Here is a 27,475-nt window from a genome sequence, read left to right as displayed (position 1 = left end):
CTTAAAAGCAGTGAACAAAATTATTGCCCGCATCCTGCCCAGCTTGCTCAACTTCCCATTTTAGGTTCACTGCTTCCTGCTTTCCTCTCTCTGATAACAGAGTCTGTAATATTGATTCCCAGATCACAAACCAGTAATTGGAAGTCATGACTTCTACGAAGGATTTCCCCACAGTTTTGGGAAATCCTGAGAATTCTTTTGTCAGGATTCCCAGAGAAATGTAAGCATGCTCTAAGTAAGTAAACGTATCCCGGATATGGAAAAGGGCAGTCTAAACCTCCCAAGGCAGCTATTCTGCCGTCTCCGTACAAGCGCTTCTATCTGCAATTCAGCTTTCTTCCAACTAAGAAAACAACATCACACTTCACATGCCGAACACACAGGCATGTGCCGGTCTTTCTGACTCACGGTGCATTTTGCCAAAGGTGGCACCTGATCCCTCCAGGATCTCACTGGCTTCCCCCAACTTCTGACTCTCCTGTATTTACTCCAGATGGGCCTGATGTCCCTGAAATTGGCCCCAGTGAGCACTATTACGCAGAGGGCTCCAACCTCACTCTCTCCTGCACTGCTGACTCCAACCCAGCTGCGCAATACACCTGGAGTTTCAATGAGACATCAGACATAGGGTCCGCCTCCCAGCTTTCTATCCACAATCTGCAGTTCCACCACAGTGGGAATTACACCTGCAAGGCTTTCAACAATGAAACCAATGCTAGCTCCACCTCCGCAAGCCGGGAGATCTGGGTACTAGGTAAGTATCCACAGGGTTACACGCATCCATGGCTTACAAACGTGACTTCTAACTCGCTGGCATTTCTTTTGCCACGCTGGTCGTTTATTCTCCTGTCCCACTTCCTGCTTCCATGGGACTCTTCCTGGAGCCAAACCCAATGCTATCTTTTTGCCTCCTGTTCCTTTTTTTCTAATGAATGCTTGGGTATTCTGTCATTTTCTGCCTACCCAGCAGGCTCAGGTGCCCTTCTGTTATTGATTTGTCTCCCACGGGATATTGCATGGCTCACAGTGTCTCTTCGAATCTAATCAGTCACCTGTCAATGAAGACCTTCAAATCAAGATCACCAATGGAATGCACCTTCGGTGGTGTTTTGCTGCCTTGGCAAACTTCTTGTATGTTTTCTGTTCATTTTATTCCCAGGACTCTGTCCTCTCTAGGATGCATCTCCTGAAACTGGATAAGAATCTTGATGCAACAGCTTACTGCTTCCCTTCGAAGCAATGGTGCTCACAGCCACTTGCTTCACTGTCTCTCCCTCTGGTGCCTTTTTGCACTGACTGTAACTTCTATTTAGGACTGTCCACAAATAAAATAAAACAAAAATATCTCTTGTCCGTGGAAATTGTCCATCTGACCCCAGTCAGGGCCTTGTTCATCACCTGTCACTCAGCACTTCTTTGGTATCTTTGAGGTCCTTCTTGTTCTTCTGTTGGTGAAAGCAGTCGCATGGCTTTTAAACTACGTTTCTGTCCTCCTTGGAAGATTTCAAGGGAAGAGGGAGTCCTTGCAGGCAGACCTGCAACACCCTTCCCTGCATCTGTTCACCATTTGTTCCTTGATAACCCTCTGCCTCCTCGTTATTCTTTCCTTACAGCGGAGGTTTCTGACGTTACCATTATGGGTCTGTCAGAAGCCATTGAGAACGAGTCGCTGATTCTGACTTGCACCTCCGTTGGCAGCGAGGTCTCTTACTATTGGTTCAGAGGGAATCAGAGCCTGGAGGATGGAGGGCATATATCTCTGAGTCATGATAACCAAAACCTCACAATAAACCTGGTCAGCCGGTCTGATGCAGGTTCCTACACCTGCCTTGGAGTCAACAGAATCAGCAATAACACCAGTACCCCCTTCGAACTGACAGTGTTCTGTAAGTGTGGTGCCAATTCTCAGTTCATCCCTTCTATCACCTCCTCCCAGCTTCCCTCTCCCCTGTACGTACCTCCTAAAAACTGAATGAGGAATATATCATTCTTCAGTCCCTTGAGCCACCTCTTTAGCCCTTCACCATGATGCCCAACTTGTGATTCTCCTCTGTTTGCTCCAGATGGGCCTGATGATCCTGTAATCAGCCCCAAAATCAATACTTACCGTACGGGATCCAGCCTCAACCTCAGCTGCAGTGCCGACTCCCACCCGCCGCCTCAGTACACTTGGATTTTTAAAGAGGGAATAATTGGGAACACCTCTGAGCTGTTGATCCCGAATCTGTCTCTCAACGACACTGGGGATTATACCTGCAGTGCTTTCAATGTTGAGACTAATCTCAGCAAAAGTGCAAGCCTCCTTGTTGAGGTGTATGGTAAGTATCTCTTCAAGGAACCCAGCTTGGTGTTTTCCGCTGTGGCACCAAACGCCACCAGTTTGTCTGCATTCTCTTTGGGGCAGCTCCCCGTGCTGCCCACTGTCTCCTCATCTGTCCTTTCCAACGTCTATATTCATCAAGACTTCCGTGAGTCTCTCGAGGGATCATGCTGGCCTGTAGCTTGCAACTTCCTATGCTGGGTGCGGCTGTTAGCCTGGATTATACTTGGTTTACAGGAACTTCCTTTATTTTCTACTCAATTTGCCTGATGCCTGCAGCGAATGGTCAGACAATACCAAAAAATGGAGCGTTAAATAATGACAAGAATAATGACTGGTAGTAGGGTGTCGCCACCGCCGTTTTAATAACATACATAGCTAACTTGATAGTTGAAACATGCCACGTGGTCCTAACTTGATAACCCAGAGTACTAACTTGGGTATATTATATTCTGTCTACATCTGGGAACGGGGGGGCGTAGGGAGAGAGAGAATCCCATATAATGTTCCTTTGTGTACCGTGCTTATTTAGATTAGGAGGTGAGGAAACTTTCTTCTGTGGAGCCTGAGTTGCTTTTCCTTAGGAGTAATCTGTTGGGACATGGGTGGGTTAAACCACAGAGCCTAGGGCTTGCCGATCAGAAGGTCGTGGTTCGAATCCCCGCGATGGGGTGAGCTCCTGTTGCTCGGCCCCTGCTCCTGCCAACCTAGCAGTTCGAAAGCACATCAAAGTGCGGGAAGGTAAACGGCGTTTCCGTGTGCTGCTCTGGTTTGCCAGAAGCAGCTTAGTCATGCTGGCCACATGACCCGGAAGCTGTCTGCGGACAAACGCCGGCTCCCTCGGCCAGTAAAGCCAGATGAGCGCCACAAACCCAGAGTCGTCTGCGACTGAACCTAAAGGTCAGGGGTCCCTTTACCTTTAATCCGTTTGTAGCTGGGGCTGCTCTTCTCTTCCTCCCCACCCATCGGGCTGCAGGGGGAGGGACAGCTTGAGCTCAGAGGTCTGAACTGAGAGCTTTCAAAGCCCCCCCTTCCCTCCACACTTCTTCCATTAGCACAATCTCTATTGGCTCACCACCCACCCCTGTCCTGCCTCCTGCTCTTCCTCTAGGCACACATCCACAAAATTTGGCCGAGGGCCACTTGTCTCCCACTCCAGATCTTTAGCATGTAAGTTTCTTATGCAACATAGACCGCGCTGGAAGGTTAATGAGATTCTGTTAGCATAGCTTAGTGATGGGACTCTCACTTTGCATTGTGCATTGGAATGATCTGCGTTATCCAAACTTCTAGGCCAGGGGTTCCCAAACTGTGGTCTGTGGACCACCCGTGGTCTGCAAGTTTCATTCAGGTGTTCTGCAGCGTGTTTATGGAAAAACACCATTTGAATTCTATGTTAGTAGCCCCCTCCATTGACCACTTTGAAAATTGCTGAGGGTCTTAGTGTGGACTCCAAAGCTTTCTCCACTTCTATGATGAACTGGGAAAGAGTCGCTCTGCAGCATGTGGAGTGGTTGCCATCAGCCGCAGCTTAGCCTGGTCTCTGTGCAGATCTTGGACCCCAAATATGAAAGAGGTTTGTGCTGAGATTCTGGCAGTTTCGGGTTGGGAGGGAAGAAGCACTTTAGAGCATAATAGCATGGAGTACCAGAATAGTAACAGGAAGCAAACGGATCTGAAGAAGATCCAAGCCCTTGAGAAGACCGGCTCAGTGACTAAGCTAGGTTTAATTCTTTGTTTGTTTGCTGGCAGATCATATGCAACTGTTGCCTTGCCCTTTGGGCAGTGCCAACTTGACAGTTTTAAACCAGTGTGACTGGGATTCTTTATCCTTCTCTGCGCCTTCCAAGCATGCATTCAGTGTATAGGAGTTACGAATTCACAAATTTTTCAGGGTTTTGCATGAACCCTACACAAATACGCAACCATTGTATTTGAGATTTCATCTTCTTGGAAATGGCAACCATGATTATCCCCAGTTGGGGGTTCTCCTGTAAAGAGTAACCGTTATCCCTACAAGTGCCAGATTGCAAAGCTTTTAAAACAGTTTCTATCCCTTACTACTGCAACAGTATGTCTGGGAGTGTTTGGTAGATAGTTGCTGAAATTTCAGAAGCCAGGGAGGTCACTAAAAGAATGGTTGCCAATGCCTGGGGTTTGTCCTTACACAGGAAAACATGAACCAAGAGATTATGCAGACCAATACAAATGAAAAACTAAATTGTGCAAATCTGCGAAATAAGTTGAACCTGCATAATTTATTTTATGTCACAGAATTCAGGTTTTTTTGGAGCAGAATTGGGATTCCCTAGGTAGATGTAGATTTGTTTGTTTGTTTGTTTGTTTGTTTTTAAAACATGGAGTACACACAGCTCTGATTCTCGGGTAACTAATTTATGCAAAGTGATTGTGCGAATGCCTCCTGTTAAGTTTCGGTTGGTTACTAGGTTAATGTGTCACAGCTCTGCTCAGGTTCAGAGAGTCCTGTATCAAGGTCTGCTTCCAACCCCCACCATGCATTGGGTGTTGAAGTTGTTGCTGGCTGTTTCTCTTGGTCGCATTGTCACATGCCACCCAGAACTGTGAACTGTCATCAGCTCCATTGCTGCTTCCTGGCAGATGAGCTAGGCAAAAGCCTGCTCTTTCACATCTGTTTGCTCTGTAGAATTTGCAAATCACTTCTTTGTGCTGCCTCAGTCCACTCTTTCACTTGTACCGGTAATTTACCCTCATCTATCCAGCATCCATTGTCTATGAAAATGTGACATTCCAGGTGTGTTTGTGTCCTCCAGGTTCTTTCCGCACGATGCATCTCAAATGCCTTTCTTTAATCTTAGTTTCAGCATTTCCTTATTATGCCAATAAAGCTCAACCCTTGAACTGAGATACAGCTTAGTGCTTTGTTTATCACCCTGGGGGATATCCTGGCGGACTGAATCACCTCCCTCAGTGATAACAACTCTGTGTAGTGCATCTGGGGTCTGTTCCTCATCTCTCTTATTCTCCCACCACCACCCTTCCACCCCACCTTTGTCTCATGCGCTGCCCTCATCATTATAAACATACCTGCCTTTCAAACCTGTTTACTCCTTGTGGTTCCCAGGGACTGTATCCTTGGAATTCTCTGAAAGGGTTCCGAAGGAATTCTTCTCGTTATCCTCCTAAAATTCAGTTCCCATTGCTCCTCACTGGCGTCGCTTTGCTTCCTTTTAATTAATTGAATTCATTCCCAAATCCAAGAAAACCAATTAAACAAGAGCACCCACACGTGTGATTTAATACAAAAATCAAAAGCATGTCTCTAAATCTGATAAATCCTGCTGCACCACCGGAGGTGTCCCAGGGGACCTTGAGCCATGGGGTGTTTTACATCTGTTCGTTTCCTCCTCCACTCCTTTTTTAAAAAAAAAAAAACTGTTTTAACTATTTATTTTACTTTACTTATAGGACGGCTGAGTGCATTATGAAGTGCAGTCGTGGTGAGGAAACCCCAGCCTCTCAACATCTTAATTTCCCAGAGGCATCTCTACATATAAATGAACATATGCAGATTGCATGCAAATACGTGTCAGGGACCTGCACCCCTGTCCATTCAGTTCCCTAGCAGTGACCCCCCCACACACACACACCATCCAATAAACATCTTGCCCTTCTTCCTAGTGGTTAGGAGGACTCCTCCATAGGTGCCTCTGCAGCTTCTTTGCTGACTCGCCTCCTGCTCTCTTCAAGCAAGCAATGAGAGGAGTAGGCTCACCCTGTCACCGTCTTCCCCAATGCAGGTGACCTCCAGATGTTCTGGATTACAGCCCCCATCAACTCCTGCTAACACATCAGTGCTGGCTGGAGCTGATGGTACTTGTAATCCCAAACATCTGGAAGGGCACCAGGTTGAGTTAGACTGCTTTGTCTTCTCTTTCTCTCTCTGAGAGGTGGTGCCGATTTGGTCCAGGAGAGGAGACAAGCTAATGGTCAATGGGCAGGTTAAATGGTGCCTGTTCAGGAAGAGGGCCCAACTAAGAGCATCTTGCCCCAGGACCCTCGGGAACCTTGAAGCATCACTGCATGCAGTGCAATTGCCCAGGATGTTCTCCTGCACAGCCTCATGGAAGAACCCTGGGAAAGCTTTCCTGCTCGGTCCTGCAAATTGCATAAACTCCCCCGACACTTCATTAAAGCACTTAGCAGCACACGCCCCATATTAACATTCCCTTTACAAAAACCCCACAACACCCTATTATGTGACGCCATCAGCAACTGGTGCCCAACCACTTTTCATGGGCAAGGGACGGACACCCGAGATTGAGCACTAATAGGGCTTAAAAGTGACCACGACAACATAGAGGTTGTAAAAAAATATATATTCAAATCACCTTGTTTTTGTAAAATGTCTCTGGGTTATAGCAGTCGCTGGCGCCACTTAATTGCTAATTTCAAAGCATGAGGTCAGTCGCTGTCTCAACTACTCTCATTTCAAAATTTCATTAAATCACAGTTTGCAAATTCCATGTAAATTGCTGCTAAGAAGAGGCCTTTGGAGAGCAGCTGCAGGAAGCTTCTAGCTCACTTGCTTCCTCCTCGAGATGTCTTGCCTGGAAATGCTGCCAAAATGTATCTCCTCCAACACACACACACACCCTTTCTGTGTGTTCTCTATAATGCAATGGTGCCCAAAACAACCCACAGCCCTGGCAATTCAGTACGTAATTCCTTGAACACTTTCGTATAGCAATCTCGAGCTATGCTTTCAAAAGAAGCAGGATTCTGCTTGAAAAGTGACAGGATTTCTGACACACTCCAGAGACAAAGTGCTTCACTTTCCCTAATAACCACACTTGAAGAGACCCTGCCCAGATTTAGGGGCCATGAGGACCCACAAAACATGACCCTCTTTCTGTTTTGTGTGCAGAAACCCTCTCCAATCCAGTCCTGTGGCCTGCAGAAGCCATAGTGGCAGAGAACGCAAACGTCTCCTTGCAGTGTAACACCTCCAACAGCCTCGATGTCAACGTCACCTGGTTCAAGGGCAGTAACCCTGTCCCAGATAAGGCTGAGCTTTTCGACAGGAACCGAACCCTCACTCTAACTGCTGTCTCCAAAGATGAGGAAGGGATGTATACATGTAAAGCTACCAACCCAGTCAGCAATGCCACAAGCAACCCCAGTAAGATTAGCTTGGCATGTAAGTAACCCTGGTTTGAAAATGCTTGGTGGCTCCTTTCTCCTTGCCGTTGCTGCATGCATTTGGCAGGGAGGGCATCTGTGAGTCCTAATGGGGATTTCCTCTCTCCCTTGATCTCCCCACCCCTGGTCTTTCTGAAATAAGGGGTGCTGGCGCTCAAAGCATACTTGGAGGCTAGGAGCCCCCTATTCCCTAACCCCAATGTGTGGAGGTAGCTCGTGGGGAGGCGGGAAAAGTACTCTGCAAATGCTGGCAGATGCTGTCTCCTTTATTAATAAAGGCCTGCCTTCTAAAGCTAAGCCATTGAAAATGCCTTCGGAGAGCTGAACCCCAGTGAACACTTTCTCATATTAAGCCCTATAGCGGGTTGGCCAGCTCTCTTGCTGCCTTTTGGGGTGGTGCACACACACGGAGGCAGGTGTGTGTACGGACGTGGGTGGCGCTGTGGGTTAAACCACAGAGCCTAGGACTTGCCGATCAGAAGGTCGGCAGTTCGAATCCCCGCGACGGGGTGAGCTCCTGTTGCTCGGTCCCTGCTCCTGCCAACCTAGCAGTTCGAAAGCACCTCAAAGTGCAAGTAGATAAATAGGTACCGCTCCAGCGGGAAGGTAAACGGGGTTTCCATGCGCTGCTCTGGTTCGCCAGAAGCAGCTTAGTCATGCTGGCCACATGACCCGGAAGCTGTATGCCGGCTCCCTCAGCCAGTAAAGCAAGATGAGCGCCGCAACCCCAGAGTCGGTCACAACTGGACCTAATGGTCAGGGTTCCCTTTACCTTTACCTTTACACACAGGGGGGCAGGACGACACAAACGCACCTCGCCCCTGTTTCCACCCCTTGGTCCTGATTCTACTTGCTTTCCTTTCTAGATGGGCCAAATAACGTTAAGCTGAACCAAACAGGAACCGTAACTCTAAAACTAGGTTCCCGTTTGGCTCTGCTGTGTACTGCAGAGTCCCTACCCGAAGCCCAGTTTCGGTGGTTTTTCAATCATACTAATATGAATGTGACGGCGAACACCTTCAACACAGACTTAACAGCCTGGGAAGATGGAGGCAATTACACCTGCCAGGCTTACAACAGCGTCATTGAGAAGCTGGCCTCAGCATCTGTCAATGTGAAATTGACAACGCAGGGTGAGTCCCTTGACAAGCCCACATTTGCCTCTTGTCCCACCAGCATTTTGAATGTCCCACAGTCTCCCCCTGGACCTGATTATTTGGAAATGTGGCCAATCCGAGTGGAATTAACAGAGGAGGACGCAACTGACTTTTTTTGCGGGCAGAAAAGGGTGGTATCTAAAGTCAGCTGCACCAAGATCTCATTGAAACCAGTTCATCCTGACAACTCCCCGTGATCTCAGTGGAACTAGGTGCAACCAACTTTGTCTGGATCCAACCCAAAGGTCTTGTTTAGGCTTTCCCTTGCTCCTGCGCCTTTCATTATTTAAAAAAACGTATACCCTGCCTTTCTAGGCGAAATGGCCACGCAGGACTATTAACAGTGTCACAAAATAAAACACGACAAGCAAGATAAGATATAATCAAACAATAAACTGTGTTAAAAAAATTAAACTTTAACTACAGCCTGAAAACGTAATAGCTTCGGTTTTCCCCACCCCACATTGTTGCAGCTCTTTACTAGCAAAAGCTTCACCTGCTGGGTTTCTGGGTGTCCGACTGCAGTTTAAAGGCACAGATTACGCAGGGCCAGGGTTAAAAAACAGAAGAGGCAGACCTTGTTATCTATTCTTGCGCCTGAATGCTAGGAAAAAACTTTGTGGCAAATTTCTGTCGTCTTTAGTATTGGGGGTTTTATGCAGCGAGATGTTTTATTTTGGAGAAGGAATGATGATCTGGAGATGTGTGGGCATTGGTTTAGAAGCTGTTAAGAAGTACAAAAATGATACAGGTTGCCTAGGCATTGTAGAAGGGGTGCAGCAAGTGCAAGCCATGGGTTTTTTTATTCTTCTTGTGGGGCTACCCATGTTGCTTTATACACCTGGTCTTCCCACATTCTAAATCCCTTAGGGAGCCCACATGGGTAGAAAGGGCTGCCTGCTCCAGAAGTTGTCCTTCCACACAGGAGGAGCCACAGGTCATCCGGGATGGAGCCTCCACACACCCTTTGTATCTGTGTTGCCCCTGTGCATGTGATGTGTGAAGAGACCTACTGGTTTGCAAGGTACAGAGCTACTCTCTGTGCTGCAGCCTGAGAACCCTATTTCTTGTGGTGGTTCTGGTTTGCCGATTTGTTTGCTTAGCATCATCCGTAGGCATGGCGTGAATTTGTTAATATTGACTCACTACCAACCCCCTGGTTACAGGAACAAATTTAGATGTTTGTTAATTTTCATCTTCGTTCTCGGCATTTGAAAAGTCCAACAGCTTCCTCTTACATGCATCAGACCAAAATGCGACACAACCTCTCAGCTTAGAGCTGCAAATTTGAAGCAAATAAGAAATGGCCTTTAAGATGCAGAAAGATTGGAAACCTAAGTGTAATATAAGCAGCTGTATATTGCTTTTTATTAGATATTGTTATTTTTATTAAATCGGTTTTTTGTGATTGTGCTTTTAGCAATTGTAAGTTTTTAATCTGTATGTAATGTTGTATTTTAAATTGTTGTAATCCACCCTGGGACTGTAGGGTGAAGGACGGATTATTATTAATAATAATAATAATAGTCATAGAATAATATGAACCAGAAACAGATTCCCTTCTTCTCCTGTGAGTGTGCATCAGAGGGCTCCAAAATCATTTGACCGTAGTGTGTTTCACACGGAACGCTAAGCCAAAGTATGACTAAGTATTAATGAGCAAGCGTGTGGGTTGCTCAACACTAGGGTTGCCATATTTCAAGAGTTGTTGAGCTTTTTTTGGCAATGTCCAGGAAATTCCAAACATATGGCAACCCTACTCAACACTATCTAGAGCTAAGCCATGGTTTGTTGCAGCTCATGGTCCAAACCGAGGCTCGTGACTTGTCTTCCTCAAGCAAACCACAAGCTGTAAGCCAAGAGCAAACCTTGGCTACAGCCCCTGGGTATGTTTGGAGTAAGACAAACCATCAGCCCAGGTACACACAAACCATGACTTAGCTCCTGGTAGGAGAGCAGCAGCCGGGCTAGGGAGGAGGTAGCCATCACCAACTTGAATAACCTCTGAGTAGATATGGTTAGGGACTGCACTGTTAGTTTCAATTTACAAAGCCCTATAGAGCTTGGGATGAGGATATTTGCAGGACTTCCTCCTCCCGAATAGGCTGCCCATGTCACTATGGCCTAAAGATGGGAACCCCCTAACCATATCAGACCTTTATGAAGGTTGCATTCATAAGAGTCGACAGGACCTTTTCTGTTGTGGCTCCTACCGTGTGGACTGCTCACTCTCCCTATTAGGCCAGCCTGGCTGCTTTTGCCAGCCGTTAAAGATCTGTCTCTTTGCACTGGCCTTGCCTGACCTCTAGTACTTGGCTGATTTTTCTGGTTTTGTTGAATCCCATAAGGTTTCTGGGTTGTGAACCATTTTGCTATTACAGCAAATGAAAAGTGTTGTAGAATTTATTTTAAAATTAATCCTAAGGCCAGCGTTTGCGGGGAAAGGGGATATGAAGTGAAAGCTTGAGAAGCCTCGCTGCACCCATACCACACATAAACCTGGGGTAAAGTTGCCTCCTCTTTTTTCACTCCTGCCCCTTTGCTTTGTTAACAGTAGTCAGACCATGCAGAAAACAAGCTGGTGAAGTTTTCCCCACCATCACCACTTACCTCCATGCCATTAAAAAGTTCACTGTCTGAATTTCTGTTTGTCAGAGTGACGTTGAAGGCACAGGAGCTAGGGACGCTAAAATAAATCAACAGGTGGAAACCTTGGATAGAGGTTCTGTCAGGGAACTGCCATCGGAGCCAGAGGCGGAGGCAAGGCTCCCAAGCGATGCTGGAGAAGGGCCCAGCAGGGAGAGAGGCAGCTCATCGGCTGGGGAAGAAAATCAGCGTGACACCAGGGAGAAAGGGGGGCAGATGGGGGAATCGGCAAGGGGGCTCCAGGACTCCTCGCCGGAGACCAGCGGGGAGAGCATGGGTCCTCCGCTGCCCACACCCACCCTGCGCAGAAGACTTCCGCGCAGGGAGAGTAGGAGGAGACTAGGCGTCAAAGAACTTCTATGCTGGAAGAGGTTCAAGAAATGCCCACTGACGGATTCTGCTAGCGACTGAAACAGCCACGAAGTGAAGGGCTGTCCAGACAGAAAAGGTTTAACCAGGCAACCTAGCCAGGAGTGGCGGCAACTTACGCACGAGCAACCCCTATAACCATTACAGGTTCCAAAAGACTGATTTAGTAAAGGGAAAGGGGCATTACAGTCATAGAGTTGGTTTTCTTTGCGGGGGGGGGGGGGGGGGGCTTCTGCATATCAACCTAAGCATGTTGTGCTTCCTTTTTCCGGTTATTTGGCTATAACTTTTGATAGAATACAGATAATTGAACAAACTTTGTTGCATTACACTCTTCATTAAATTATCTTTCCATTGATATATAATTTTATGGTCTTACTCTCCCCCCCCAAAAAAAAAATGGTGTTATGAGACATCTCATCTCGGAAATACACTTTTCCCAAAAGGTTTCCATAATTTTGGCCACTAGTGTATACTGTACTTTCCAAAGTTCACGATTCCTCTTGTTCCCCTCTTCCAGAATCAACTCCATCAGGTTCGGGTCTCAGTTCAGGACAAATTGCTGGAATTGTCATAGGTTGTGTGCTTGGAGTAGCACTCATTGGAGGTCTGGGCTATTTCCTGTTCACCAAGACTGCCTTGGGGTAAGTCTGCCATCTCGTTCATCTTGGATTGGGGTTCCCCATTTGCCCATCTGAATTTGCCATCTCCCAGCTTCTCCAGGACCTTCCTGCTCTATTTACCTGGTTTGATTGGTCTCTCTGCTCACGCTCGGGGTTTGAGGCTGTCTCAGGGGTGCGCGTTTCTTTCCTGTCTCTCCAGCCTGGGTCGGAGCCAAGTGTGTCCTGCTGCTCATGCCTCCCAGCCAAAGCACAGACACTAACCCGGGTTGCCAGATTTAAGATGGGACAGGGGAAGAAACTTCTGCTCCCACTGTGACACTTGGAAAGAACTTGAATAAGTTGCAGCGGCTGAAATTTCTCGCTTCTGTATAGCCTGTCAAAAGACACAGAAGGCCTGCCCTCTGTTGAATCTGGTGACTCCAAAAGCACACACATTTTATTTATTGATTTATAAATCAGTTTATTTATTATAACAAATATGTGTATACTGCTGCAATATAACAAATTTATCAAAGCGGTGTACAGCAATAAAAGCATAAAATCATACAGTGAAACCACTAAAAGCATTCAAAAAGTTTAAAACACACATATGGAGCGAATGGGGAATTATGATTGGATGGACCCTTTTAAAAAAGTTTTAAGTCTTAGGCATTGTTTATGACATGTTTAGGCAACAATATTAAGCATGGACCTGCCAAACTTTCAGCTATCAGCGACCCTGAAAAGTCAAATACATATGTAAGTGGGGAGATCGTAAGGGGTGGGGTAGGATGATGATAGTGCCAAAATTTCAAATACTGACGGTGTTCACGGGAGGAGAAAATTCGTCTCCTGAACTCGGAACAGATGTATAAAGGTTGGGGGGCGTGTCTAAAAGACAGAGAGACTGGGGGGGGGGGGGTCTTCTGATCATCTCCAGTACTTGCCAATGAAGCCATAAGCAATGGAAGACAAAACAAGACTGGCCCGTGGCTACTGGTTTTTGCTTGTAACCACATAGGAATGTGCCCTAGCCCTATTCTCAGTTCACACAGGGAAACAACGAGGCCCCCCAAGGCCTTGCCAGTGCCCTTTTATGACCAGTTGAGGACCCTTCAACTCTGTAGATGTTGTTGGACTACAACTTTCACCATCCCTGACTAGTGGCCCTGTTAGCTGGGAATCATGGGAGATGTAGTCCAGCAGCATCTGAAGGGCCGGAGGTTGCCCGTGAACTGAGTGCGCTCTTTAGAACGTGTCCCAGAATTCCCTGCAATTTACCAGGGTTTCCTTTGCGGGCACATGAGGGTTCCCTTTGCAAACAGGTCAATACGGGGAAGGTTCCGTCAGTGTAGAAAGTTTGGAAACCACCACTGGTGTGGCCAAGGGCAAGATAAAAATTGGATGGATGACTATGTGGCACAAAGAAAGCAAATGAGATTTATTATTTCACGTGACTGGTCACTAGTATAGGACAAGGGGTAATGTGCTGGTTCTGTTGTTGGGGGAGAGACCCCCTGCTTGCTATAGGATCAAACAGTGTCTGCTGTTTACCTAGGAGGACGGAACAACACTCAGCTAATGGAAACATACCCTCAGCTCCCGGCCGCAGTAAGTATCAGCCCAACGGGCTGGGCCGGGGTCTGTGTGACGCATGTTGTGTGCTCTGTGTTACTCTCCCCGGCCACCATCACCCCGTTTAGGCTGAGCCTTTATAGTTCATGAAGAAGGTAGATGGACTTCCCATGCACTTCTGTTCCAAAGCACGGGCAAGTAGGACCGCTCCATCCCCAACCCAGATGCATCATGGGAAACTCCTGCTTAATCCGTTTCATGGGAGCGGAGAGAAAGGGCTTCACAGCTGCTCCAGCTCCCATTTCCAAGAGACTGGCTGGGGGAATCTCTTCCCTGACCCCTCCTGGGGAGGGGAAAGGAAGCTGCTGTTTTCTGTGGAGTGTGGGTATCTTCCTGTCCCCTGTCGCCCTCTCCGCCCACCCCACAAAAACCCTTCATCGTCTTTTTGGGATTCCTGCTGTGGCTCTGTAGCCAGCCTGGTGGTGGAAAAGCTCACAAGAGGGGACTTGCAGGAGGTGATGGGGCTCGCCAGACTGGTCTCTCCAGAGAACGGCTATCTCTGCCCTCTGCACCGCCACCGTAATTTTCCTGGAATCAAGTCTATCCAAGACCGTTCTTTGCCTGCCTCTTTAATCATGCTTGGGCTTCGGTGCGAAGCAAGGAACGGAAGTGAAGAATTGAGGGGTGAGGGTGGAAGCAGGTGGCTCCCTTCCTCTACTCCCTACATTGGCCTTGGAGTGCTCAGGTGGACTCAGCACAGGTAGGAAGATGCAGCAGGTGGGGCTGGAGCAAGGGGGAAGGGTGTGAGATGGGGGAAAGACTGGAGTGAGGAGGGGAGGGTCTACACGCACACACACATCCCCACTCCTGTCCCACCTGTCCAGCTGATGGACTGTTACCTTGTTCACCTTTGGTCCCCACCCTGCATTCAGCTCTCACCTGGGGCTCCTAGAAGGTGTCAGCAGGTGACAGCAACCACACCCTGGAAACAGCTTCAACTGGCCGGCTAAACCAGGTGAGGGTAGCCAATGGATCTCACACGCTCAGTGAGCTAGGGACTTTCCCCTGCACGCGAAGACAGACTCTGGCAGATGGAGCAGACGATATCAAAAGCGGGTCCAATGGTCAAGAAGGCAGTTCCTGCATGTGCTGTTGAGGGAAGTGAGGGGCAGGTGGGGCTCATCCATCTGGGACAGGAGCCCATTTAGGAGAAGGAAAACTCTGATCCTAAACCTCTGCTGCCTTGTGGGATATCTTCTGGAGAAGAACAGACTCGGGAGTAAACCCTACACAAATCCAGAGTGGAGTCCCTAAAACGGTTGGCGTTGTACAACTCCTGCAGCCTCGCTGGCGCCAAATGTCTTGCTCTGCTTTCCTTTGGACCACATCAGCGAGGCCAAGAGGGCGGTCTTGTCATGTGGGCAGTGCAGAACCTCTAGGCACACTTGGATGCTGCTCACGCAGCGCTTTGACGTCACTCCCAGAGGCGCACTGTCTCTCAAGACAGACAGATGCCTAAACACATGTTGCTCATGTCCGCCATGTTGTAGGATTGCCAGTCTGGGCTCAGTGTAGGCTTCTGGGGTTTTAAGAGAGAATGTTTACCTGCTAGGCCTCCCCCCCCCAGTGGATATACCCAGTGTGCATACCCCAGTGTGCATACCCAGTGGACCTCTCCTTTCTATGCAGCCCTAAAAGTGGGGGGTAGCTAAGCTGTGCCCCCCGATCCTGTTGGATTCTCCCGTTGGGAGCCCAGCAATGTCTGGATGGCACATGGTCAAAGAGGTCAGCCCTAAAGGAATACGGCCCTTTAGGAGATTCCTGATACCAAGGGGGAAACCCTGGCCAGGCCCCTTCATTGCTTACCACATTACTAATCCAGCTCACGCCATTTGTCCTGTCTGCTTCCGCTAATCCAGTGGGAGTCCCCGCCCCACTGTGGTCCAAGGGCAGAGGGTTGTGGGTTTTCAGTGTCTCCTGCTTGGCTCCCGTGGGCTTGTGTTCAGGCTCTGTCTGTTTTACCTGCCAGTTCCCTGATACTCTCTCTCTGTCCTGTCTCTGTCATTTCAGACCAGGGCGTCACTGACACCAAACCCACACCGGTAAGGACGGAATCATGATATTGAAGTCCATATCATGATAATTGGTTTCATAATTTTTGACCTGGCAATATCTTGCAAATCATGATGTGTGTGTGTGTGTGCGTGCTATCCAAAAATCACAATGTGGGGGAAACCGTGAAGCCAGCCAATGCCTCAACATAGCTCCATCCTTATTTCAGACATTGTGATATATCGGTACATTGCGATGTTTAGCTGGTGATATATCACAGTGCTGAAAACCAGATGTCGCCCAGTCCTAGAGGGGTCTGGGGGCTTCCTGAGCCCATTCCCAATCCTGGAACAAGGAAGCAGCCCCAACTCTTTGACCTGCTAACAGCAGCTTCATCTGCAGAACGTAGCAATGTGACAATGACTCAAGTTCTTGATGGGGACAAGATGTTTGGATTGCCTTGATGGTGGCAAACTGCCCTTCATTAGAGATTTCCAGGCAGAAGCTGCACGGGTCCACCTAGCATAGATGCTGTAGTAGTGGATTTCTTGCATCAGCAGGTCGTGGGATGGACGACCCCCGAGGCCCCTTCCAGATTTTCAGAAGCATTATCATGCTTAACAAACAATCTGCCTCTCCCCACCCTTGTGTTCTGGTCACTTGGTATCCTAGCCCTAATGATTGAGGATTCTGGCCTGAGAGGTGAGTGGACTTTGGTGCCCGTACAGCCAAACTACCCTGGGGATGTCTTGCTTGCTCCAGGGTAAGTGAGGTAAGTCTGTACAGTCTGCTGGTCAACGTAGAGTTTAATTTTACCACGCTTCTAGCACCTCCGAGGGAATTAGATGTGTCTCTCTCAGAGCAGGAGGAGAGGGCTCCCTAAAGGGGAACTAGGAGCTAGTTGCTAGGAGATTTATAAGCTTCTTTTGGCCTCCACCTCACCTGTTCGGAACGGCCTCCCCTGGGAGATGGTGGACTCTCCGTCCTTGGAGGTTTTTGAGCAGAGGTTGGATAGTCATCTGTCAAGGATGCTTTAGCTGACATTCCTGCATTGCGAGACCCTTGAGGTCCCTTCCGATTCTACGAATCTGTGATTCCCTCATCACATGCAGGTAGAATTGCCACCTTTTAAAATGGACCTGCTCATGTGCAGTGGGTAGGGGGCTTGGGGCTCAGGTGGTGCTGGCTAAAGGCTTAGCCACACTTACCTTTTGCCCTTCTCCTTCCAAGCACAGGTCCACGCTTTAAAACTCCAAGTCTGAGAGCTCCTTTCTTTTGCCCCGGAGCTTTCCCCGCAAAATCTACCGTATTTTTCACTCTATAGGACGCACCAGACGATAGGAGGCACCTAGTTTTGAGGGGAGGAAACATTAAAAAAAAAAAATTCTGAATCCCAGAAGCCAGAACAGCAAGAGGGATCTGGCTTCTGGGATAGCCTCTTGCTGTTCTGGCTTCTGGGATAGCCGCTGGGATAGCTGGTCTAGCTTTGCGCGAAGCCTCCGCAGGGCACATGGAGCCTTCATCCTTGTGCCCTGCGGAGTCTTCTGGGACAGCCTGCGAAGCCTCCGGAGGGCAGCAGGATGAAGGCACCCCACTGCCCTGCAGAGACTTTGAGCCGCTAACCCCGAAGCTAGAACAGTGAGACGGAGTGCTGCGCAGCGCTCCGTCTCGCTGTTCTGGCTTCTGGGACAGCCTGTGAAGCCTCCACAGGGCAGCGGGGTGCCTTCATCCTACGGCCCTGAGGAGGCTTTGTGCAGCTAAGCCAGAAGCTAAAACAGCGAGGCGGAGCGCTGCACAGCGCTCCCTCTCCCTGTTCTGGCTTCTGGCTTAGCTGCGCAGCCTGCATTCGCTCCATAAGACGCACACACATTTTCCCTTACTTTTTAGAAGGGAAAAGGTGCGTCTTATAGAGCGAAAAATACGGTAACTATTTGAAGCTGAAGCGCAACGAATGGCCATTCAAGTTTTCTGTGGGTTGCCATTTGCTCCAATTCAGCTTTAAAGAGCAGGTTCTTGTGCAGAAAGCTATGGATTTTAAAAAAAAAAAAGGATGCTTGAACACAGAGCTTTAAAGTGTGGACCGTTCCTGGAAAGCATGGAGGAAAAGTTAAGTGTGGATAAGCTGTAAGTGTTGGCCAGCAGAGGAGGAAGACCAGAGCAAAACAGCCAGAAGCAAAAACTAGACAACCTAGTAAGCTTAAAAGTAAACTTAATTGTGCAGATGGTTAAATTCCAATGAAATGAAATGTGTTTCAAAATATCAAAATAAGAGTTTAGTTCTTGGCTGTTACCCTGGTACTTTTGCACTCGCTGGCTGGATCACTGGACGTTTGATGTTTCCTGAGTAACAGATTGATTATCGATTGCATGCTTTTCCTTATAACCTTGCAAGTGAAAAGGCCTGCGCCTTGTTGTGTGCTGCTGTTTGCTTTTCTTAATTCCAGTGAAAGCTGGAGATTCAGGGAAGGGCCTTTCAAGATCCCAGGAGGGGCTGCTCCCCCCACAGGCCCACCTGTGGCAAGGGCCCTGCCTTCGAACCTTCCTTTGCTCCCTCTGACTCCTTCTGATGGTCTCTTGCAGGGTGAAGAGGACATACAATATTCAACACTAGCCTTCAAGGCCAACCACCCTCCTCAGCCACAGCCAGCGGCCGCCCGGCCTTTGGAAAGCAACATAATATACTCAGAAATCAAGAAGAAATGATCAGAGATGAATCTCCCCTAATGGGCTCACCAGTGCAAACATCCCCTATGACTCACCTCTGCTTCATTTGCCTGGATTTTATTTTGGTTGGGGGTTTTTTAAAAAAAACTGTTGCCTCTTCTGAAGATAAGACTATCGGTCCCTCCCTTACACACACACACACACACACACACACACACACACCACTCAAATGGTTCTCTACCAACCTGAGCTGAAAACAAAAAAAGCAGAAGTTTGTCTCCACGCCCCGCCACCTTCTGTAATTGAGGGTAGGGTTTGGAATGGAACCAAACCGTTTGAAAGCAGGCCTTTCTTCCACCCACCCTGCCGTGGCTGGCATGCATGACAAGAGGGAGGCCGTTTCATCCTCGGATCTGTGTGGGGACAAACGAGAAACATTTTAGATACCTCTTTTCCCTTTCACTCTCTCTCTCTTCCCATCCTGCTATCATTTCGCTTCCTGGCTGTGCCAAACCTCCCTTCTTTCTCCTGTCCCTCGGGTTGTGGTGTCGCTAGGCAGCGGTGTGGCTGCTGCTCCCTCAGGCCTACCCCAGACACCACAAGCCCTCCCTGAGGGAGCTGGATTCCAGGCACCGGCGAAGAAAGCGTTCGATATCCGGGAAAGTGTGCACTGGGAAACAGGCTGGTGTGGCAGCTGTGTCCAGGGCCAGCCTGGACTGGAGAGGACCTTTGCTCCTGATGCCTCCATCTGACTCCAGATGCTTCTGAGCTTATTCTTTTTTGAGGAGGCATAAAAACTTGCTTGGGGGTCAGGCCAGCCCCGTGGACCCCTCTTACTGTCCAGAATGAACTGGCAACATCTCAACAAGACAGCAACACCCCTCGCTCTGCAGTCTGGCTATTGGCTTCAGCTATTCTTTTGCTCATGTGAATTTGAAAGTGCCCTATGTGTGGATATGGAACTCGAGGTGATGTGTGGGTGGGAGGGGGGGATTTGTGGTGGCAAAGCCATAATTATTTCCCCTCTGCCTGGTAAGGCCACCAGTCATTATGCCTTCTCCACCACCACCGCTCCATTTATCACGATTAACCCGCCAAATCCAGTCTATAATAGAAGGAGGAAGATGTTTTTGCAGAGCAGATTGGTTAAGCACATCAGGCTGCTATAGAACATGGGGTGAGTTGAGGCGTCTTGAATAGATTCCCTTCCATGTTTCTCCATCTACGTGGTGTCTAGAAATCGAAGAGAACTGTGCCAAATGTCTGGAGGCTTAGAGCACTGGATAGGGGTTAGGAAGCCACCACTTGTGGAAGAGGAAGAGATCCAATGTCTCCCCGTGTCCCCTGGGCGACCGCAGAGCCAGTGGGCAAAGCACTGGGGTCAGGTGCAAGAACCGTGACGCTCGCTGAGCAGCCTTGAGCAAGTTAACCACCCCTCAGACTAACCTCCTTTGCAGAATTGTTGTGGGGCTACAGTGAGATAAGGCTATAACAATAATAATGCCTCAAGCCAGCAGGAGAGGAGGGGGAGATGGGGGTCTCAGGAGATTAATTTATTTTAATTGCAGGTGTAGAATCAGGGACAGCAGGGTCTGCATTCTAGATTAGCTCAACTCCCACGCGGCAAAGAAATGTCTCAGAACAGGCAGGCGAACTGCAAAATTCAACGAAGTGTGGCGAGGAAGAACGGAGGAGGGCGCTTAACAGCGAGCAGTTGTCCGTTTTGCTTCAAACATCCGTGCCAGTTTCGCAACTAGCCAGCTTCTAGCTAATGGGGCAGACATGCCGGGCACTGTTGATGTTAGCCTGAGCCAAAGGCAGACCTCGTAAAATCTCTGATAGGAACGAGAGGGGAATCCCATGCTTTCTGCTCCCTCATCGTGTTGTTTGGGTGTGCGTTTTCCTCCACCACCACCCCACGCCGAAAGTTTGTCATCTTCAACTGAGAGTGCGCCTTTGCTGCGATAGCATCTCGTACACTCTGGGCCTCGCTAATCGTTGGGTGTGGCTGGAAGACGGCATGTATTCACGTTAAGCTTCAGGACGGAAGGACAATGGAGCAGTGTTTGGAACAAGTGCAGGGCTCATCATGCCCCAGTTAACCCATGCGTCGTTCTCCCATCTTGAGGAGGCCTGGCACAGTCGTCTGCAATGAAGGAACCCCCACAAAAGAAAGCTTGTCTCCCTCTTGCATCCGGTTGGCACCGGGCCTTTGGAATGATTACTCGGTGTCCTGCGGGACAGGAGAAGCAGAGAAGGCCACTCAGATCTGAGCGAGAGTGCAGATTTGGAGATGGAACGCAAAGCTGATGATTGTGGAAATTTGGGCTGTCATTCTGGTTGTAAAATGATGAATAATTTTGTTTTTAATAATAACGATAATAATAAATTGAGAATGGAAAAGACTTTTGTGTACCTTGTGGAGGGGGAGGCAGGACCGGCCTGCCCATGAGGCAAAGTGAAGCAAGGATACCCAGGGGCAACAGATCCAATGAATGTATCATTTGCTGTTACTACTCCAGCTGCAGCACACCCCAAATTCAGTGGCCTCTTAGAGAACAGGAGGTGCCGCTAGTCTCCTCCGCCTAGTCTTGTTCCTGATGAAGGTCTTTATTCCCACCTTGTTCCTGATGTAGATCTTCACTCACCCTTCTTCCCTGACTGCGGAAGGGGCACCATTTTGTGGTTCGCCTCAGGTGCCAAAATGTATTGGGGTAGCCCTGGGGGGAAGCCATAGCTGTCAACTTACAGATTTGAAAATAAGGGACCAGAGGCCTAAAAAAATAAGGGATCAGCAGCCAAAATAAGGGATTTTAGCCAGCCAGCTCCTTTCCTTTCCCCCATAACAGTGCATGCCTGCCCTAGATCTTGTGCCGAGCAAGACCCTGCATATCTAGCTGTGCATGCTAAAATCGTAAGGGATGCCTCGGGCGGCTGAAGCAACGATAGTTCTCTCCTCGCTGGCCCTTTAAAGAAGGGGGTGAGCCCTGCCGCCCGACAGGATGGGCCGGACGCGGTTACCTCCTCCTGCTTAGAGCTCCCAAAGTCTCGCTGGAGTCCAGGGAATGGGGGGGGCTAGCTGGCCGCTTTTCGTTCGGGGAAGGAAGCCCCCAGATGGCACCACAGTCACGCCCCGTAGGCGGATCGCCCCCCACCCCCGAGTGCACATCATCTTTGCAACTCCTGGTGCGCCCTGGGAGTTACGGGCTCTTGGGTGTGTTGGGTGGCGGGCACTGTGACTCTCCAACAAGCTGACATTCTCCCCCGAAGGCGCGCTCCTCCCTTATCTCCCAAGACAGACAGATGCTCACCGAGGCCCTGACGCGATGTAAGCAGACCCTTGTGGGGATGGGTCTTATCCCTGCGAGTGGGGGTGGCTAGGAGGTGGAGGTAGTAGCCCTTTTCTCCCAGGCAGCATTGAAACCCGGGAAATCTACGGGATATCATCAGTCCGGGACAGCAGCGGGAAACGGCTCTGGGATAAGGGAGTTTCCCGCCAAATAAGGGACAGTTGACAGCTACGGGGGAAGCATGAGGATCCCATAACTTGACAGGGGATAAAAATAAGACTTTTCTTGTTCCTGGGCCTTTAGCAACAGTTTGATCAGCTGAAACTGGGGAGTGAGGCTTTTCACTCACATGATGACATGCAAATGAATCTCTGCAAATCAGGCTGCTGCTAAGAGTAACGGGAGCAGCAGCAATGCAGCAGCAAGCTTTGGTGAGAATGTGTCAGGCAGGCTGGCCTGCACAACTCGTGACCCATTAAGAATGGCGGCCCGCCTGGAAGCTAGTTAACCTGCTTTTACTGCCTGCCTGAGACTGCAGACATGAGGGAGCGGTGAGATAGCATCTCACACTTTTGCAGGACACAATGCATGGGTGTTAGATTGCATAAGCCTTTGTAGCTCAGGCGTTTTATGGGTCGGGTGTGTGGTGAGATTCTGCTTGACCAATCAACCAGGCAAGCGTTTTCCCCCACTTCCTGGCTATCCTGCAGCCCATAGATGCAGCTTGTCTTGCAAGGTCCCTGGTCTCTAGAATGTGATGCCATCGCAACTCACCTTTCCCTGCTCCTCCTCATGCCCTCCCACCCATCAGAGGTGCTCCTCAGCGCCTTCCCTTGACCCTTGCAGTTACATCACAGTTTTCTGTCGCTTTGCATCTTTGGGAGTTTGCATGAGCAAACTGAAAGTCAGCAGGGCAGCTTTTCTCGCTGCCGCACCTGCATGTCAGTAAAGATTTTGCATGTCAAATATCTTCCAGTGTTAGGTCTGTGAAGAGCAATTGCTGGAAATCACAAATGCGGGCCGGTGGGGCGAGAGAATGTGGTTAAATTAATGTCCTGGTGGATTGGTGGGCTTTCCATAGGCATCTTCCTATTTTCTTAAAAAACCCTTGGGTGTTTTTTTTAGGGGGGTGCCACAAGCCTTATAACAGAGGTACGCAACCTAAGGCCCGGGGGCCAGATCCGGACCAATCGCCTTCTGAATCCGGCCCACAGACGGTCCAGGAATCAGCATGTTTTTACACAAGTAGAATGTGTCCTTTTATTTAAAATGCATCTCTGGGGTATTTGTGGGGCCTGCCTGGTGTTTTTACAGGAGTAGAATGTGTGCTTTTATTTAAAATGCATCTCTGGGTTATTTGTGGGGCATAGGAATTCGTTCATATTTTTTTTCTTCAAAATATAGTCCGGCCCGCCACATGGCCTGAGGGATGGTGAACCAGCCCATGGCTGAAAAAGGTTGCTGACCCCTGCCTTATAATAAATCCCATGCTACCCCTAGCATGCAGAGCCTCATTTCCCAGTTTTCTAATTTTTTTAGGCACATAATCACCTTGCTGCTTCTGTTTGGTGATGCTGGCTATGTTGTTGTTGTTGTTTAGTCATTTAGTCATGTCCGACTCTTCGTGACCCCATGGACCAGAGCACGCCAGGCACTCCTATCTTCCACCGCCTCCCGCAGCTTGATCAAACTCATGCTGGTAGCTTCGAGAACACTGTCCAACCATCTCGTCCTCTGTCGTCCCCTTCTCCTTGTGCCCTCCATCTTTCCCAACATCAGGGTCTTTTCCAGGGAGTCTTCTCTTCTCATGAGGTGGCCAAAGTATTGGAGCCTCAGCTTCAGGATCTATCCTTCCAGTGAGCACTCAGGGCTGATTTCCTTAAGAATGGATAGGTTTGATCTTCTTGCAGTCCATGCGACTCTCAAGAGTCTCCTCCAGCACCACAATTCAAAAGCATCAATTCTTCGGCGATCAGCCTTCTTTATGCTGGCTATACTCTGCCTTTAAAAAGCAGCTGGCTGCTGACCTCAAAAATGCCTAGAAAAACTTCTCTTGCATAATTTCTCTGTTTCTTTAAAAAAAATAAAAAATAAAAGGGAGGGGTGGCGATTGCGCTGTGAAGGTTAACCCAGTTTAAAATCACTTGAGGTTTACAGTGTAAACACTTGCCCTGAAACATTTCCCAGATGAAAATAGCCATGCTTGGAACAGCAGTATTGACTCATGCCATAGTTCTCTTCTGGAATCCTGTTCTCCCCCTGTGTTTTGCAAGCGTTCAAGAAAACCCTTCACACCCCTCTAGATGCAGCTTTTCTTTATTGCGAAACAGCCTGTTCTGTGCTCATTTCAAAGCCAGGATGGTAATTGCTATTTTGGTAAAAGATACACTTTTTTAAAAAAAGAATTCCGGTGTGTCACCAACAGTTCAAAACAGAGCACAGCAGTTCGTAAAATGGCAGACTCTCCACTGAGCTGCCTTATTCTGTATCGGACCTTTGGTCATTTTGCTCAATATTGCCTACCCTGACTGGCAACAGTTTCTCCAGGGTTTCAGAAAGAGTTCTCCACTAGCCCTAACTAAAGGTGTGGTGCTGGGATTGAACCTGACACCTTCTGCTTGGCACGGCATCATGTAACCTCTTGCACAAACAAACCAGAACAAATGTGCAATAAACGGTCACATAGGCTTCCTGAAAATTTGATGCAAAGAGATCGGGATTCATGCTCGGTTTTGCATGGCCATCTGGAAGCGAAGAATTTACACAGTCCAGAGCCCAAGAGTGCAATTTACAATACACTGGTACCTCGGGTTACATACGCTTCAGGTTACATACACTTCAGGTTACAGACTCCGCTAACCCAGAAATAGTGCTTCAGGTTAAGAACTTTGCTTCAGGATGAGAACAGAAATCATGCTCCGGCGGTGCGGCGGCAGCAGGAGGCCCCATTAGCTAAAGTGGTGCTTCAGGTTAAGAACAGATTCAGTTTAAGAACAGACCTCCGGAATGAATTAAGTACTTAACCCGAGGTACGCTGTACTTTACTGAGGAATTTCTTCTTGAAGGACGGGCAGGCGTCTTCTTCTCACTTCCCTTTCCGTTCCTGTGTGGTGTAGTGGTTAAGAGTGGTAGACTTGTAATCTGGGGAACTGGGTTCGCGTCTCCGCTCCTCCACATGCAGCTGCTGGGTGACCTTGGGCCAGTCACACTTCTTTGAAGTCACTCAGCTCCACTCACCTCACAGAGTGTTTGTTGTGGGGGAGGAAGGGAAAGGAGATGGTTAGCTGCTTTGAGACTCCTTAAAGGGAGTGAAAGGCAGGATATCAAATCCAAACTCTTCTCTTCTTCTTCCTTTGCCACCGCAGTGGCGCTGAGACTCCTCCACGCTGCCTTGGAGCAGCTGCCAGTTTGATGGAGACTTAAACGCTTGCGAGATTAGATTTAGAAACTCTGAAATGTTCCAACACATCCCCCACGCGACCCGAAACCCAGCAGGGGTAGTGCAGATGGTCAGAATGCTGCTATTTTAAAAACGCGGTTTATTTTTAAACCAGATTTGTTTGAAATGTGAAGGGGAAGCTTGCTGGGTTGGTGTCTTTTGGCCACGGCCTTCAACGTGGGAGCGAAAACAAGGCCAGGGGAACATGGGATGGAAGCTTATGCTGAGTCCAGACTGTGGGTCCATCTAGCTAAGGTGGCCTGCACTGGCTGGCAGCAGCTGGTCAGGGTGTCAGGCAGGCAGCAGACCCAGCCTGACCTGGAGAGACCTGGAACTGTACATAGCACCTTCTGCATGCAAAGCAGATGTCCTAACCCACTGATGGGACAGGCCAAAGATGGATCTCTGGAGCAACATTTTGCCTCCATTAGGAGCAAGGGGCCTGTGCTTGGCCTAAGCATAGACAGACAGTGCGGACACTGGAGATGCAGCCTGGAAGGCTGGTCTGGTCTGCGAACCCATTTCTGTGACTAAAACATTGAGACCATGGCTGGGAACACACCGTGCATTTAAAGCTCTCTCTCTCTCTCTCTCTCTCACACACACACACACACACACATACACAAAGAAAATAATCGTTTACCGCTCACAGAGCTACAATTCCGTAATAAACTACAGGTCCCAGGGTTCTCTGGGCGAGGTGGGTGCTTTAAATATATGGCATGTACACAGCCTTTATTGCAGATAGTGCTTGAGTATGCATACCCTCCAACATTTCTCCGAAGAAAATAAGGGCGCCCTATTCAATACAGTGGTACCTTGGGATGCGAACGGGATCCGTTCCGGAGCCCCGTTCGCATCCGGAAGCGAGCGCAACCCACGTCTGCGCGTGCATGGGTCGCATTTCGCCGCTTCCGCGCATGCGCGTGACGTCATTTTGACCGTCTGCGCATGCGCATGCTGCGAAACCCAGAAGTAATGTGCTCCAGGTAACGCGCTGACTGTATTTATTTATTTATTTATTCATTTATTTATTTATTTATTTATTTGCCACCCATTAAACATTTTAAAAAATCCCTATACAGGACTGCCTTGAGGTGCCTTCTAAAAGTTGCATAGTTACTTATCTCCTTGGCTCGGGGGTCGCATAACTCCATACCCTCCAACACTTCTCCGATGAAAATATGACGTCCTAAGGAAAAGCGGGACATTCCGGGATCAAATAAGAAACTGGGACGGCTTCTGGAAGATAGGGACACTTGGAGGGTGTGGGGCAGGGGTCAGCAAACTTTCAGCAGGGGTCCAGTCCACTGTCCCTCAGACCTTGTAGGGAGCTGGACTATATTTGGGGGGGGGGGGATGAACAAATTCCTATGCCCCACAAATAACCCAGAAGCGCATTTTAAATAAAAGCACACATTCTACTCATGTAAAAACACACTGATTCCTGGACCGTCCGCAGGCTGGATTGAGAAGGCAATTGGGCCGGATCTGGCCCCCGGGCCTTAGTTTGCCTACCCCTGGTCTGGGGTATGTTGATGCAACTTGTTTCCCTGCATCAGTGAGTTTCTATGGGGCGTGTGTTTCCTCAGATGGCCTGCAAGCAAGACTTTTTTTCCCCAGCCAGAACTCAGTTCTGGCACCTCTCAAATGGGCGCATGGCCATTCTAAGAGAACAAGAGAGGTGTTTGTGGTCAGTTCTAGCACCACTTTTTCTAGAAAAATAGTACTGTCTGCGACTGATCAAATAGCACAGAGGTGGAGAACCTGCAGCCTTCCAGAACGCGGTTCATTGGCATGGCCAGTGGTCAGAGGCGATGGGCGTTCGAATCCTACAAGCTATGGAGAAGCACAGATTCCTCATCCCTAAAACAGCAGGCATAGTGAACTGGTGGCTGAACTTGCCTCCGAATGCCCGTTGGTGAGATCCTGCTTTCAGGTTTCCCATGGTTATCTGGCTGGCCGCTGTGAGAATAGGATAGTGGACTGGATGGGCCATTGGCCGGATTCAGCTGACTGCTCTTCTGATGTCCTCATGCATGGACCAGCCCTGCCCCTCCCATTACAGATTGGAGAGTCTCAGCTTCTCCTGCTATTCTGCCAAGAAAGTGATGGGTCATCAGATTAAAAATATAGACTTGGAAAACATAACTACCCTACGTGGGGCTACCTTTGAAGGT

At 48.8% G+C, this 27,475-nt stretch overlaps 1 protein-coding gene across 1 annotated transcript in view; it reads left to right on the top strand.

Moving 5' to 3' along the window:
• LOC310768149 (hemicentin-1-like) overlaps window positions 1-20,969 on the top strand; it is a 52,158-nt gene extending 31,189 nt beyond the window's left edge. The window contains exons 16-24 of the mRNA XM_083625864.1: window positions 494-754; window positions 1,614-1,886; window positions 2,064-2,318; window positions 7,227-7,499; window positions 8,368-8,634; window positions 12,194-12,317; window positions 13,834-13,886; window positions 15,921-15,952; window positions 18,483-20,969. Coding sequence (XP_083481990.1) covers window positions 494-754; window positions 1,614-1,886; window positions 2,064-2,318; window positions 7,227-7,499; window positions 8,368-8,634; window positions 12,194-12,317; window positions 13,834-13,886; window positions 15,921-15,952; window positions 18,483-18,605 — 1,661 coding nt within the window. The 3' untranslated portion in view covers window positions 18,606-20,969. The remainder of the gene's footprint in view (window positions 1-493; window positions 755-1,613; window positions 1,887-2,063; window positions 2,319-7,226; window positions 7,500-8,367; window positions 8,635-12,193; window positions 12,318-13,833; window positions 13,887-15,920; window positions 15,953-18,482) is intronic.
• The last annotated feature ends 6,506 nt before the right edge of the window (window positions 20,970-27,475 follow it).

This window comes from Podarcis filfolensis (genome assembly GCF_964270895.1).
Source record: "Podarcis filfolensis genome assembly, chromosome: 8".
NCBI lineage: Eukaryota > Metazoa > Chordata > Lepidosauria > Squamata > Lacertidae > Podarcis > Podarcis filfolensis.
Note: the sequence above shows the minus strand (reverse complement) of the source record. Positions and strands in the feature narration are given on the sequence as shown.